Consider the following 12,159-nt stretch of genomic DNA (forward strand, 5'->3'; position numbering starts at 1 on the left):
TTTCTGAAATAAGTTGTGTGTCAAACAGAAGTAAAAAAAAATTATATGTAGGCAGAGTTTAGTGAAAAATTCAAACGTTTCGAATTAGGTCTTGAAAAACGATAAATCTGTTTGACACATGACCTTTTTAGGGCATACTGTGTAAATTATTTTATGATTTTTTGTTAGATTTAGGGATTAGGCTACTAAAAAACCTGAGCTCCAAAGCATTACAGATTCATTATGACTCTCCACCCACAGAAAATATTTGCCAAAACTGAATAAAAAAAGTTCCACCCAGGTATTTACACAGGGGTCAGGGTGCCCTGTATCGGAACTATGTGATAGCTGAAAAAGTACCTAGTGTCATTTCTGGGTCCTCAAATAAGGGAGCGGGCATGCGATGGGTTCCAGCTATTTCCTTCCTCAGCCTTTCTAAAAGGTTTTTTTGTGGCTCATCCATACTGAACTTGACTTTGCGCAAACGAAGGTCGTCAATAATATCAACTTTTGATATGCCATCCAGGATACCAGAATGGTTTTTCACTGATTTGCTTCCGTGCCTATATTGCGCAAGAGATTTTGAAAAGAGGATAATTTGCATAGGTTTATTGACAAAGGGTTATAAATGTCTTTGGAAAAAGATATTAGAAAGGTATGCGACAATACATTATATACGAGGATAAAACTTACCTAGGCTTATTGGCAGAAAATTCTTCAGCAGGAAGCAGTGCTCGATTCATTAGGCTGGTTCCAACACCATTAGAAATTATAAGATTAAGATTAAGTAAAAAAGTACTTACGTTGTCGATTTTAATCTTTCGATTGTAGAAGATAGGGTTTTTTTCGGGCAGTAAGCTACATATTGCGAATCTTTAATTCTTCGAGCATCCATGTCACACCCCCAACAAAAATAATCTCCCCCTTTTTGGTTCCCACTTTCCAGCTGACACGCGGGTGCATCTCCTTAATGAAAAAAATGATTATCATTTTTATAGTTGTTATAATTATGATTTGGTAGAATATAGATACAATCAACGAGGTATAGGAACTGATAAATCCGAAAGAAAAGGAGAAAATCAAAACAGATATGAAAGTGGAATATTAGATTTAAAGTACTCTACTTAACGATATGTTTTGTCATTCTCTATTTTTGAATGGAATGAATGGAACATCGGTCGACTGATTGTACTCCCAAAGAAAGGTGACTTATCACTACCCAAAAACTATCGTGGGATAATGTTGTTAGAAATTACATACAAAATCATTGCTAACATTTTACACGCCCGATTGCTTCCGATAGAAGAGCAGCTAGATCATGAGCAACAATGCGGCTTCCGACCAAAACGTGGCTGCATTGACGCTGTCTTCACAATCAAATCCGCAATTAAGAAAAGGAGTGAGCATGGACTGGAGTCGTGGGTGTTATTTCTTGACTTAGTCAAAGCGTTTGACAGAGTGCCCAGAAAATTGTTATGGGGCATTTTACTGAAGTACGGTGTGCCACCTAAACTTGTGAACCTCCTAACTGCTTTACACAAGACATTTGCTGTTAAAATCGACAACAACTTCATCACTGATCCCATCAACAATAGTATCGGTGTTAAACAAGGGATGTCCTAGGCCCCATGCTCTTCACGTTCTTCATCACAGCAACCATCAGTAGTTGGAGAATAAAATGTTCTGCCACTCCTTGTGTATTCATGACCAAAAATGATGCTCAAATGACAGGTAGATCGTTCAAAGCACGTGGAGAACCAATTTCGTTGCTTGATTCAGAATATGCAGATGATACTGCAGTCGTATTCGATAATCGTCATGATGCTGTTGTTGAGACGCAATCACTAGTTCACCACTTTTCTCGCTTTGGTACAGAAATCCACACCGGAGTAACAGAGCCTCGTCAAAGCTCAAAAACGGAATTGCTCTTCTGTGCCAAGGCACCTTCTCTTTACGAATCGCGAGAAGATTACGATAAAGCTGATTTCTCTGACATCATTTTAACCAATAACCGATACATCCCAATCGTTAGCCAGTTCGCATATTTAGGAAGTATCATTACAACAAATGGTACGGATGACCTCGAGATTGAAACACGTATTCGTAAAGCGGGAAATGCGTTCGGCGCACTGAGAAAATCGATTTTCAGCTCCTGTAGTGTCGATTATGTCACAAAGGGAAAAGTTTATTCTTCTTTTGTTTTACCCATACTCTTGTATGGTGCTGAATGTTGGTGTGTTACAGAAAAGTTATTTAAGTTATTATCGAGATTTCATCATCAATGTGTTCGTGTTATGTGCCACACCAATCGCTTTCGGGCTTGGCAGGAAAGGCTTACGTTGTTATCTATGTTCGAAAAGTTATCTTTAAAATCGATTGATTTGTATGTTGTAAAAAAGCAATTACAATGGGCTGGTCATGTAATGCGTATGTCGTGGGAAAGGTTACCGAGAAAAATGATATCTTGTTGGGTTCGATCTAAAAGGCCCAGAGGTTGTCCAAAGTTTACATATGGTAGATCTATTTCTAAATGTTTGAAAAAAGCTGGTATTGATAAATGTAATTGGTATGTGATTGCCTCTGATAGACTGAGATGGTGGAAGTTGATTAACAATATTTCGTAGATTTTTATTTTAATAGCAGTCATTTATTCTTTAGTTATTTATTTTCATTATTTATTTTTATAGTTTATGTAGTATATTGTGCAGTGATCTCTGACTTAGGTTAGGGCCTATTCCCATTTTTGGGAAGGTGTATGTCTTGTCTTGTCTTGTCTTGTCTCTATTTTTCAGACATTCTGCAGATCAATTTCGTAATTCTTATCAAAGAACACTTGGGATTTTGAAGTAATATTTTTAATAAATGATTCATAGTACCTTTGAAGAACCGTAAAATATCGCGAAACTCTTTTCCATCATGTATAACAGGTTTGGTTGACAATTCGATAATATCTCTCAGGCGAAGATTGCTATAGCGTAGCTGGTGTTGCGTAGTAGATCGTGTCCGTGCGAGAATATATATCTCAGGTCTTTCTACTCGGCCTTGAACTGAAATTTCTTTACCTTGAAACAAAATTTTAATCAAGGTAACGACATAAAATGCGTGAAATAGATTTGACGAGGGTTGTATTTTGACTGATTTCACAAATTTAAAAAAGGACAAGGATTCCTACTTCGTTTGCAAAAATACAAGGGGGTAGCTAAAACATTGGCTAAAAAATACAAGGGGGTCATGAATATTTTGGCAAAAATCCAGGGGGTGTGGCCTTTCAAAAATGATCTTCACAACATGGGGGTAAATTTTTCTGGAATAACCCAATATAAGCCGTGAATTTTGAATTGGTATCTGAATTCATTTTTGATACCATGTAGAATGCTTTGTATTTAGACATTTTATTTATTATTAGAGCATCCTTTGTATAAATAGCACTATGAATTACCAAATTTTGTCGAGTACTCGATGTCAGTGTAAAATATCGCTTGATCGTACACCAGACAAAACATGACAAGAAGATGGGCAGCGTTTGAAATAGTCGAACCATCGTGCCAACATGCCAAAAATCTTTGCCTTTGAAAAATTTTCAATTGACGGGCCAACTCTTCTCTTGTATTTGGTCGCTCAAATTCTTCATTTATTCTAACAAATTCCTTTTCTAAATCTTCATATGTGGCGTTTTCATAAAAAGAATCTTTTTGCACCCGCATATACTGGGCTGTTCTTTTTGTCATCTTTTCTCTGATTTCTTGGATGGTAAATTTTAGACCTAAAAATTTTTGTTTTAATTTTATTAATTTCATTTTATTTATCTACTTTTGAGCAAAACAGAGCAAATTAGGTTTCAATTTCAATGGTCATTTATGTTTTGATTCGAATGAACATTTCTAACTGTTCCCAGATATAAAAGCAAGAGTTGAATACTCTGGAAGAGATGCAATCACCTTGGTAATCGTTTCCAAGCGAGGGAATTACTCGAAAAAATTAATGAAAGGGCCTTTTTTAGTCAATAAAAAGTTTTGTACCTGAAGTTTTGAATGTTTCGATCTTAATTTCCTTCCCTTTCATAACAAGTTTTTCATATTCTTGAGGAATGATGAGTTCTCCAAATGAATACTTTCCCTGTAAATGTTTAAGTTGTACGGAAATATATTTCATCCAATATAGTTTGAGACTAGAATGATTATAAACCTAATTTAGTTTTTTCGAAAGTAAATATTTTGTAAAGGATTATAATTTTCTTTGGAAAAAGGTATTAAAAAGGTATGCGACATACATTTTCTACGTCTTTTTTCAACTCCTCCATCAATTTTTTATCTGTCATTTCCATCGGTAGACTGACTTTAGTATCTAATGATCTGGAAATAAGATAATATTTTTTAATCACATGACTAAAATTTTAGAAAAACGTAATGAAAATCAAAAAAGTACTGGCACATTAGTATTACTTGTCTTATGAAGGATTAACCAAACTACCTTCTTTTAGCACGTCGGATTATTTCTTGATTCGGAGTAGAGGAATTGAAACGATTTAAATCCACCTTGTGTTGTAAAAGAAGTGCCTTTATAACTTGACCTCCATTTTCAGGGGCTTTACCTAAAATCGTAAAATACCGAAAACTTGATACCAATTAATGCTAAAAATGCAGCTATTTTTGGATGTTTTCTTAATAAATGCTTAAAAAATATCAGGTTACTAAGCAAAGTTGTTTAAATTTCTATAAAAATTGAAGTTCTGATTTGAAACTGATCAGTGTTAAAAAATTGCACTTCAAAACCATCCCCGCTGGAATTTTCGAGCAGGAAACAATAGATTTTCTATCCCCATTGGCATTTTGATAGAAATTTTCATCCCCACTGAGGGAAAAAGTTCTACCGGGGCACTGAGACAGGGGTGTTTTATAAACATCAAAGCTGAAAATTTCGAAAAATTTAGAAAAACTGACCCTCAGCTAAAACTGGTTCTTAAAAATCGTCTATTGCAAGCACAAACCTGCATTTAAAGTTTTTGGAAACTATTACTGAAATCCCCTTTTTGTATTGGATTATTCTTGCTGATTCTTGTTCCCTTTTCTATAGATTGAAAACATTTTATATTTGTCAAAGAAACATGTCAAACCTGTCACGTGATTTTTTAGATTGTATTCGCTGCTCAACTTAGTATAGTTAGGCGGCTCATCTTCCGGAAGCGAATTAACCTAGAAATAACAGTTTTGAATAGGAAAAAAATTATATATGTTCATGATTTTAGAGTCTTTTTACGACCCTGGACGCAAGAGGAACAAGTGATACTTTTATGGACCTGCTTACCATTGAGTTTAAAGCCCGAAGGGCTAGAGTTCAATCTCTAACCTTTCTCAGGCAAGAAAAAGTGAAGCCGTATTTTTGACGACAGATTGAATCTAGCAATTCCTTTGTTTACAATTGATATTTTTTTAGCGGTAAATTTTAGTTTCAATCTGTCATTTGTGTAAAACCCAGGCGAGCCGCTCAAGGCCGCGCAACTTTGGTAGGATTTGTTGGCTTCAAATCCTACCAAGGAGATTGACTTCTAGTCCTTCGGGCTTATACTTCATTGCTGCCTACACATATAATTGGGCATATTTTGGCCAAGCAGCATGTGCTTATAAAAAAAGTTAAAATTTTTCAAATAAAGAAAAGTAGACCTGTAGGGGTAGGGTTTCACCGGGGTAGGTCCAAATAACTATGTAAATTTAGCTCAAATTTTCGAAAAATGGCAATAAGAGGGACTCAATTAAATGTCTATTAGTTTGCAAACCTTTTCGATACACCCATCACGATCCCATGAGTGGTTACTGAGGTTCCCAACAGAGTTATGAGGTCGCTTTTCTCCACTTGCAATCATTTCTTTTTGCTTTTGAGTTCTTTCGATTGCCTTTTCGATCGGCTCAAGAGATTTTATTTTCCTCAGGGCGTTTCGATGAGATCTGGAGACATAACCCCCGAGACTTCTATAAAATTTAAACAATATATTATTTTCAAATCGTAATAAATAAAGACTAAATGACAAATTCTTAACCAAGCGATTTTTTCGTCACTTTTCACCGACGAATTTTCTACCGATAAGGTATATCTTGCTGTTGGGATCAAGTTTATCTAGCTCAAATCTCAATCCTATTTTAATCTCCATTAAAAAGAAACTCAACTCAACCTACAACAGACAACTTTCTAATTATTAATCTCTGTAATTTTACATTTAGTTCCAACATTTGAATTAATCCAGATCAATCTAAAAATCTATCCTAAGCCCCTGAAATTTTTAATTTTGAATTTTTAAGAGTTTATAGCATACTTTAGAGAACTAACCTAACAACAGCTGTTTCAGCATCCTGCTTTTCAATGTCTTTCTTTACTTCCCTCACAATCTGTTCTTTCATTGTTTTTGTAACTTTGTTAATCTTTCGTGTTTTAACTTTCGCTTCATTTTGTTTAACCTCCTTAAACATTTCTAGTCTTGTAGCCTTTTTAACAGCTAAATTGTTTTTCTTGTTAATCAACAATGCCAATGCTGGTCTAAAATTATCATTTTTGATGCATCCCATACACTCAAACACAGAATGTTTCATCTTTTGAACATTTCTCATACTTAGCCAGTTTTCCTTACTGAAGAGTGATAAAACTTCAGCTCTTTCTGTTGCTGATCTTTTACCAAGAAGTTGAATTTGATCTTTAATTTTTGGAAAATTTCGAGAGAAAGTGCCATATTCAATAGTGAAGCCTATAGTTGTTGAAAAGAGCCCAGAAACACTGAAAGAGAATAGAAAATCATTTGCATAATAATGTAAACAATATGGAAGCAAGTTCTATTGCTTTTGTAAAAGAGGCTTCAAGTTTCATATTAAAAATTGGTGATCAATATGTTAGCATTTACCATCCTATATTAATTAGCATTTGAATTCACAACCTTCAACATAAAAAGCTACCAAATTTATGCTAATATCAATAAAATATAACCTTTCAAAAACAGCATGACTAACGGTAAAATCCGAATCTTTTAAAGATAAAAATGTTGCAATTTTTACAAAGCCACAAGTACCAGGGTCCAAGATAGACATGTCTGTAAAAATAAAAAGCATTCATAACCAAAAGTTGGTTTAATTCATCTTTTATTAGAACTTTTGTAAAATCGGGATTAATTTGACTAATGTCCTTTATATCCTAAGTTATAAGTAGTGCTCCTAAGGAGATGAAATTTGGTATATGAAGTCTCCTTATAGCAATGTAAAAGTAGATAAAAAAGTTTTTTGATACATCAAACTGTTCACCAGTTATTGCCAGGTTATTGGGCACTTTTGTTTTCGAGAGGTCCCTATCCCGGTTGAGATCTCTCTAAATCGGAATCAATATAATTCCAGATAGGAAAGCGCTAGAGACATTTTCACAGAAAGTACTTAAATTATTTGCCCTCTAAAGGATAAACGAAAATAAAAAAGCATTTCTTCTCAGTCAATTTCCCAAAATTTGGCTAAAACAAGGATTTATCCAATGGAAGATCGCCTAGTTAGAATCTATCTTAATAAAAATTCCCTTAACTCTCAAAATTTCCAAAAAAACAGCAAAGCCTTACCCAAGGAAAACCAATAAAAACTGTTCAAAAACAGATATTCTGATAATATTATCAGCAACAGAACCTGAAAAAAATGAAAATGTCAGCATTCATAACAGTTTTACCAGGCTGGGTTTCGATCCCAGTTCACACCATAAAAATGGGTGTCATAGCCAGTAGACCACCAGGTAGTAAGTGAAGTTATGCTGAACATTCTCACATGTTGATCAAATCCCACACTCCCATAAGAAAAACTTCCAAAAATCTCAAAATAAAAAAAAAACAAAGCCTTACCCAACGAAAAACAATAAAAAACTGTTCAAAAACAGATATTCTGATAATATCAGCAACAGAACCTGAAAAAAATGAAAATGTCAGCATTCATAACAGTTTTACCAGGCTGGGTTTCGATCCCAGTTCACACCATAGAAATGGGTGTCATAGCCAGTAGACCACCAGGTAGTAAGTAAAGTTATGCTGAACATTCTCACATGTTGATCAAATCCCACACTCCCATAAAAAAACTTCCAAAAATCTCAAAATAAAAAAAAAACAAAGCCTTACCCAACGAAAAACAATAAAAACTGTTCAAAAACAGATATTCTGATAATATCAGCAACAGAACCTGAAAAAAATGAAAACGTCAGCATTCATAACAGTTTTACCAGGCTGGGTTTCGATCCCAGTTCACACCATAGAAATGGGTGTCATAGCCAGTAGACCACCAGGTAGTAAGTAAAGTATGCTGAACATTCTCACATGTTGATCAAGTCCCACACTCCCATAAAAACTTCCAAAAATCTCAAAATTTCTACAAGAAAAAAGTCTTACCCAGCAAAAAATGATTAAAAAATTGTTCAGACTGGTTCAAAATCAGATATTCCCATAATATATCAGGAACAGAGCCTGAAAAAAATAAAAATGACAGCATTCATAACAGTTTTACCAGGTTGGGTTTCAATTCCAGTTTACACCATAGGGTGTCATATGTGATAGGTAGTGGAAATAGATTAGCTTGCATTCCATCGTGCATCGTGCATTCAAACTTTGGCATAGCGTCAGCCTGGGCTGGGCTTAGGTCCCAGGCAAAAATTAGTTCCCCTCAAAGATTTATGAATTTTTTGTTAACTAATCGATCACTAATCGATTTTTACAATTTTAACCTCGATTAGCTATCGATTATAGATTTTAATCGTTAACTGATAGTCGATGTGATATCTATCGATTTAAATCGATGAACGATGAGGGGAAATCCCTCTCAATGGCGATAAATTTTTTTTACTGCAATTCCAGTATAAGCATTATATTTACAATTTTTCTATACCGTAATTGCAGTATATTCAAGAAACAGGATTCAAGATTCAAGGAGAAAACAGACAATTTTTGTATATACATGATTGCTCATATCTATTTTTAACGCACAGACAAAATATTTTTTCCATTAATCAGATCTGAAATACAAATGTAAGATTATCCTGTAAAATGATACTACCTAATAATCAGAATGAACAGAAATAAAAACAACTGATATAGAAGTAGGCCTTGATTATGAAGATAAAAAAATTCACTCCATTAAGAATTAGTGAATAAGGCTGAACCTGTGTCGTGGGAGAAGCCTTTCTTCTTTTTTAGAGAAAACATAACAAGAAGGAGAATACAAAATAGAATATAAAAATATAAAATTTCAAAAAGTATGGTTCAAGGGTTAATGCTGTAAAACCCATCAATAAGCCAGCATCACCAGGGTTGCGATCAACCTGTGCTTTCCTGAAGCAAAAAGTTCATGGGTAAATGCTGTGTTACACCCATCAATAAGTCAGCATCACCAGGGATGCGATCAACCTGTGCTTTTCTGAAGCGAAAAGTTCATTACAACACTTGATTGATGAAACTTGAACAAAATGGTACGCACACCAAAGTACCCATGTGGCGTTTGTCAAAAGGCAGTAACCAATCGTGGAAATAACATTTCTTGTGATGTGTGCATGCAATGGCACCATTCTTCATGTATTGGTATGAGCGATCTTATTTTTGACCTATATGTTGCACACAAGGAACTTTCATGGTCTTGTTTAAAATGTGGTTTACCAAACGTTGGAGATTCCATCTTTGACAGCACCATATCATCAACCTCATCCACTGATAGCGAGGAAAGACCCCCAAAAGTTAAAGCTAAGTCACTTAACATCTTGATTATTAACTTTCAGAGTATATGGGGTAAAAAGGAAGCTTTTGCAAAGGTGCTTTTTGATTCAAAAACTGATATAGTTCTCTGTACTGAAACACATCTAGATCCAGCCCTTAAAGACAATGAATTTCTTCCAAAAGGCTATGAATCCTTTCGAAATGACCGTGATGACGGATGGGGTGGTGTCATGATTATATATAAAAACAATCTTATTTGTGAAGAGGTGTATAAATCTAAAACAACAGAACTCATCGCAGTAAAAGTTGAAACCTTCCGAAAGCCTATAATACTATGTGCAGCCTATCGACCACCCGAAACTAAACTATCGTACCTACAACAAATGGGAGAAGACTTCCAAACTATCTCGTCCAAGTACAAGAAAAACTCTCTCTGGTTTGGTGGAGATTTTAACCTACCAGATATCGACTGGGACATGAATTTGATAACTACCTACCAAAATGCTAAAATTATCAATGAAACTTTCCTTGAATTAATGAACAACCTCAACCTTGAACAACTCGTCAACTTCCCTACACGAAATGAAAATTGTCTTGACCTTATCCTAACAAACAATCCGTCTTTGGTAACCTGCATTGAAGACCTTCCAGGGATCAGCGACCACACAAGCATCCCATCAATTGACATACTGTGTCACCCCCGTCGTATTAAACCAACACCTAGAACCATCTACTTATGGGGGAGAGCCAACATTCAACATCTAAAAGAAACACTTGTTACAAAAGTAAACTTCTTCTGTGAAAACTTCAAAAACGACACAGTTGAAAACCAATGGTCAGACTTCAAAGGTATCGTAGAATCAACTATGAATGATATCCCATCAAAACTAAGCTCGCCACGTTTCAACCAACCTTGGTTCAACAGGACTTGCAACCGTTTACTAAAAAGAACAAAGAGACTTTACAGGAGAGCCAAACGAACTCGAATGTGCACTGATTGGGACAAATACAAAACAGCCTTTAAAGACTACAAGAAAGAATGCAAGGCTGCTCATGACAAATTCTTACAAGAAAAAGTATTTGATGATGATTCTAACCCTAAAAAGTTTTACTCATACATAAAAAGCAAACGTCAAGACAGCATTTCAATATCAGCACTAAAAGACAACAAGGGGGTCTTTATTATCGACGATTCAGGAAAAGCTAATGTCCTCAATCAGCAATACTGTAGTGTATTCTCAGTACCCGACAATAACAACCCAAAAATTGAAACACCAGAGATCAAAGATACAATGCGCGACATAGCGATTTCTTCTAATGGCATCAAATCCCTTCTAAATAAACTTCAACCAAATAAAGCCCCTGGTCCAGACAACATTTCTTCACGATTCATGAAAGAGTTTGCTGAGGAACTTACACCTGCTTTAGAACTCATATTCTCAACTTCACTCGAAAAAGGAGAGCTTCCAAAAGACTGGCTTCATGCCCACGTATCACCAATCTACAAAGGTGGAAACAAAGACCGCTGCTCGCCAGAGAACTACCGACCAGTCTCACTAACGAGCATTTCATGTAAAACATTAGAACACATTATATATAGCAACATCATTAAACATCTTAACAAACACAATGCCATCACTGAGGCCCAACACGGTTTTAGAGAGAAAAGGTCATGCGAATCGCAACTGCTTATCGCTGTCAATGATTTTGCCAAAGCTCTCAACAACGGGGATCAGATGGACACCATATTGCTAGATTTCAGCAAAGCTTTTGACAAAGTTGATCATCGAAAACTTTGCCTCAAACTCGCCCACTACGGTATCAAGGGTAAATCCCTCAATTGGATCCAATCATTTCTATCAGGACGAACTCAACAAGTAATCTTAAATGGCAAATCTTCAGAGAAATCAAATGTTACCTCAGGAGTCCCACAAGGAACCGTCTTAGGACCTCTATTGTTCCTAGTCTATATTAACGACATGCCATCAGCTGTTCTCTCCTTGCTTCGACTATTCGCAGACGACGCCTACCTATATCGAATTATCAAATCAATTTACGATGCCCTCATCCTTCAGCAAGATCTTAACAGTCTCCAAGCATGGGAAAAAGATTTCAACATGGAATTTCACCCCAAAAAATGCAAGGTCTTGACAATTACAAACAAAACGAAACCCTTGAAAACATCATACAGTATTCACAATGAAACCCTCGATAAAGTTGACTCTGCAAAATACCTTGGAGTCGAAATCCATAAAAAACTAAAATGGAATATTCATGTGGCTAACATATGTAAAAAATCGAACCAAATCATCAACTTCCTACAGAGAAACCTCCGAGGCTGCAACAGAACAATCAAATCCCAGGCATACAAGATCTACGTGAAACCCATTCTTAATTATGCATCCTCCGTCTGGAATCCAGTCAACAACGAAAGCCTCACTAAACAACTGGAGCAAGTCCAACGAAAAGCTGCG

The 12,159-nt window shown here is 35.6% G+C and overlaps 1 protein-coding gene and 1 pseudogene across 1 annotated transcript; both read left to right on the forward strand.

Annotated features, from left to right (window-relative positions):
- Positions 1-1,218: 1,218 nt before the first annotated feature.
- Positions 1,219-1,602, forward strand: LOC136823909 (uncharacterized). The gene has a single exon (XM_067080065.1). The coding sequence runs from the start codon at positions 1,219-1,221 to the stop codon at positions 1,600-1,602; it is 384 nt and encodes a 127-aa protein (XP_066936166.1).
- Positions 1,603-9,089: 7,487 nt separating this feature from the next.
- The window catches only part of LOC136823935 (uncharacterized), a 400,726-nt pseudogene continuing 397,656 nt past the window's right edge, over positions 9,090-12,159 (forward strand).

The sequence above is a fragment of the Clytia hemisphaerica genome, unplaced genomic scaffold, assembly GCF_902728285.1.
Source record: "Clytia hemisphaerica strain Z4C2 unplaced genomic scaffold, Clytia hemisphaerica genome assembly, whole genome shotgun sequence".
NCBI classification, from domain to species: Eukaryota; Metazoa; Cnidaria; class Hydrozoa; order Leptothecata; family Clytiidae; genus Clytia; species Clytia hemisphaerica.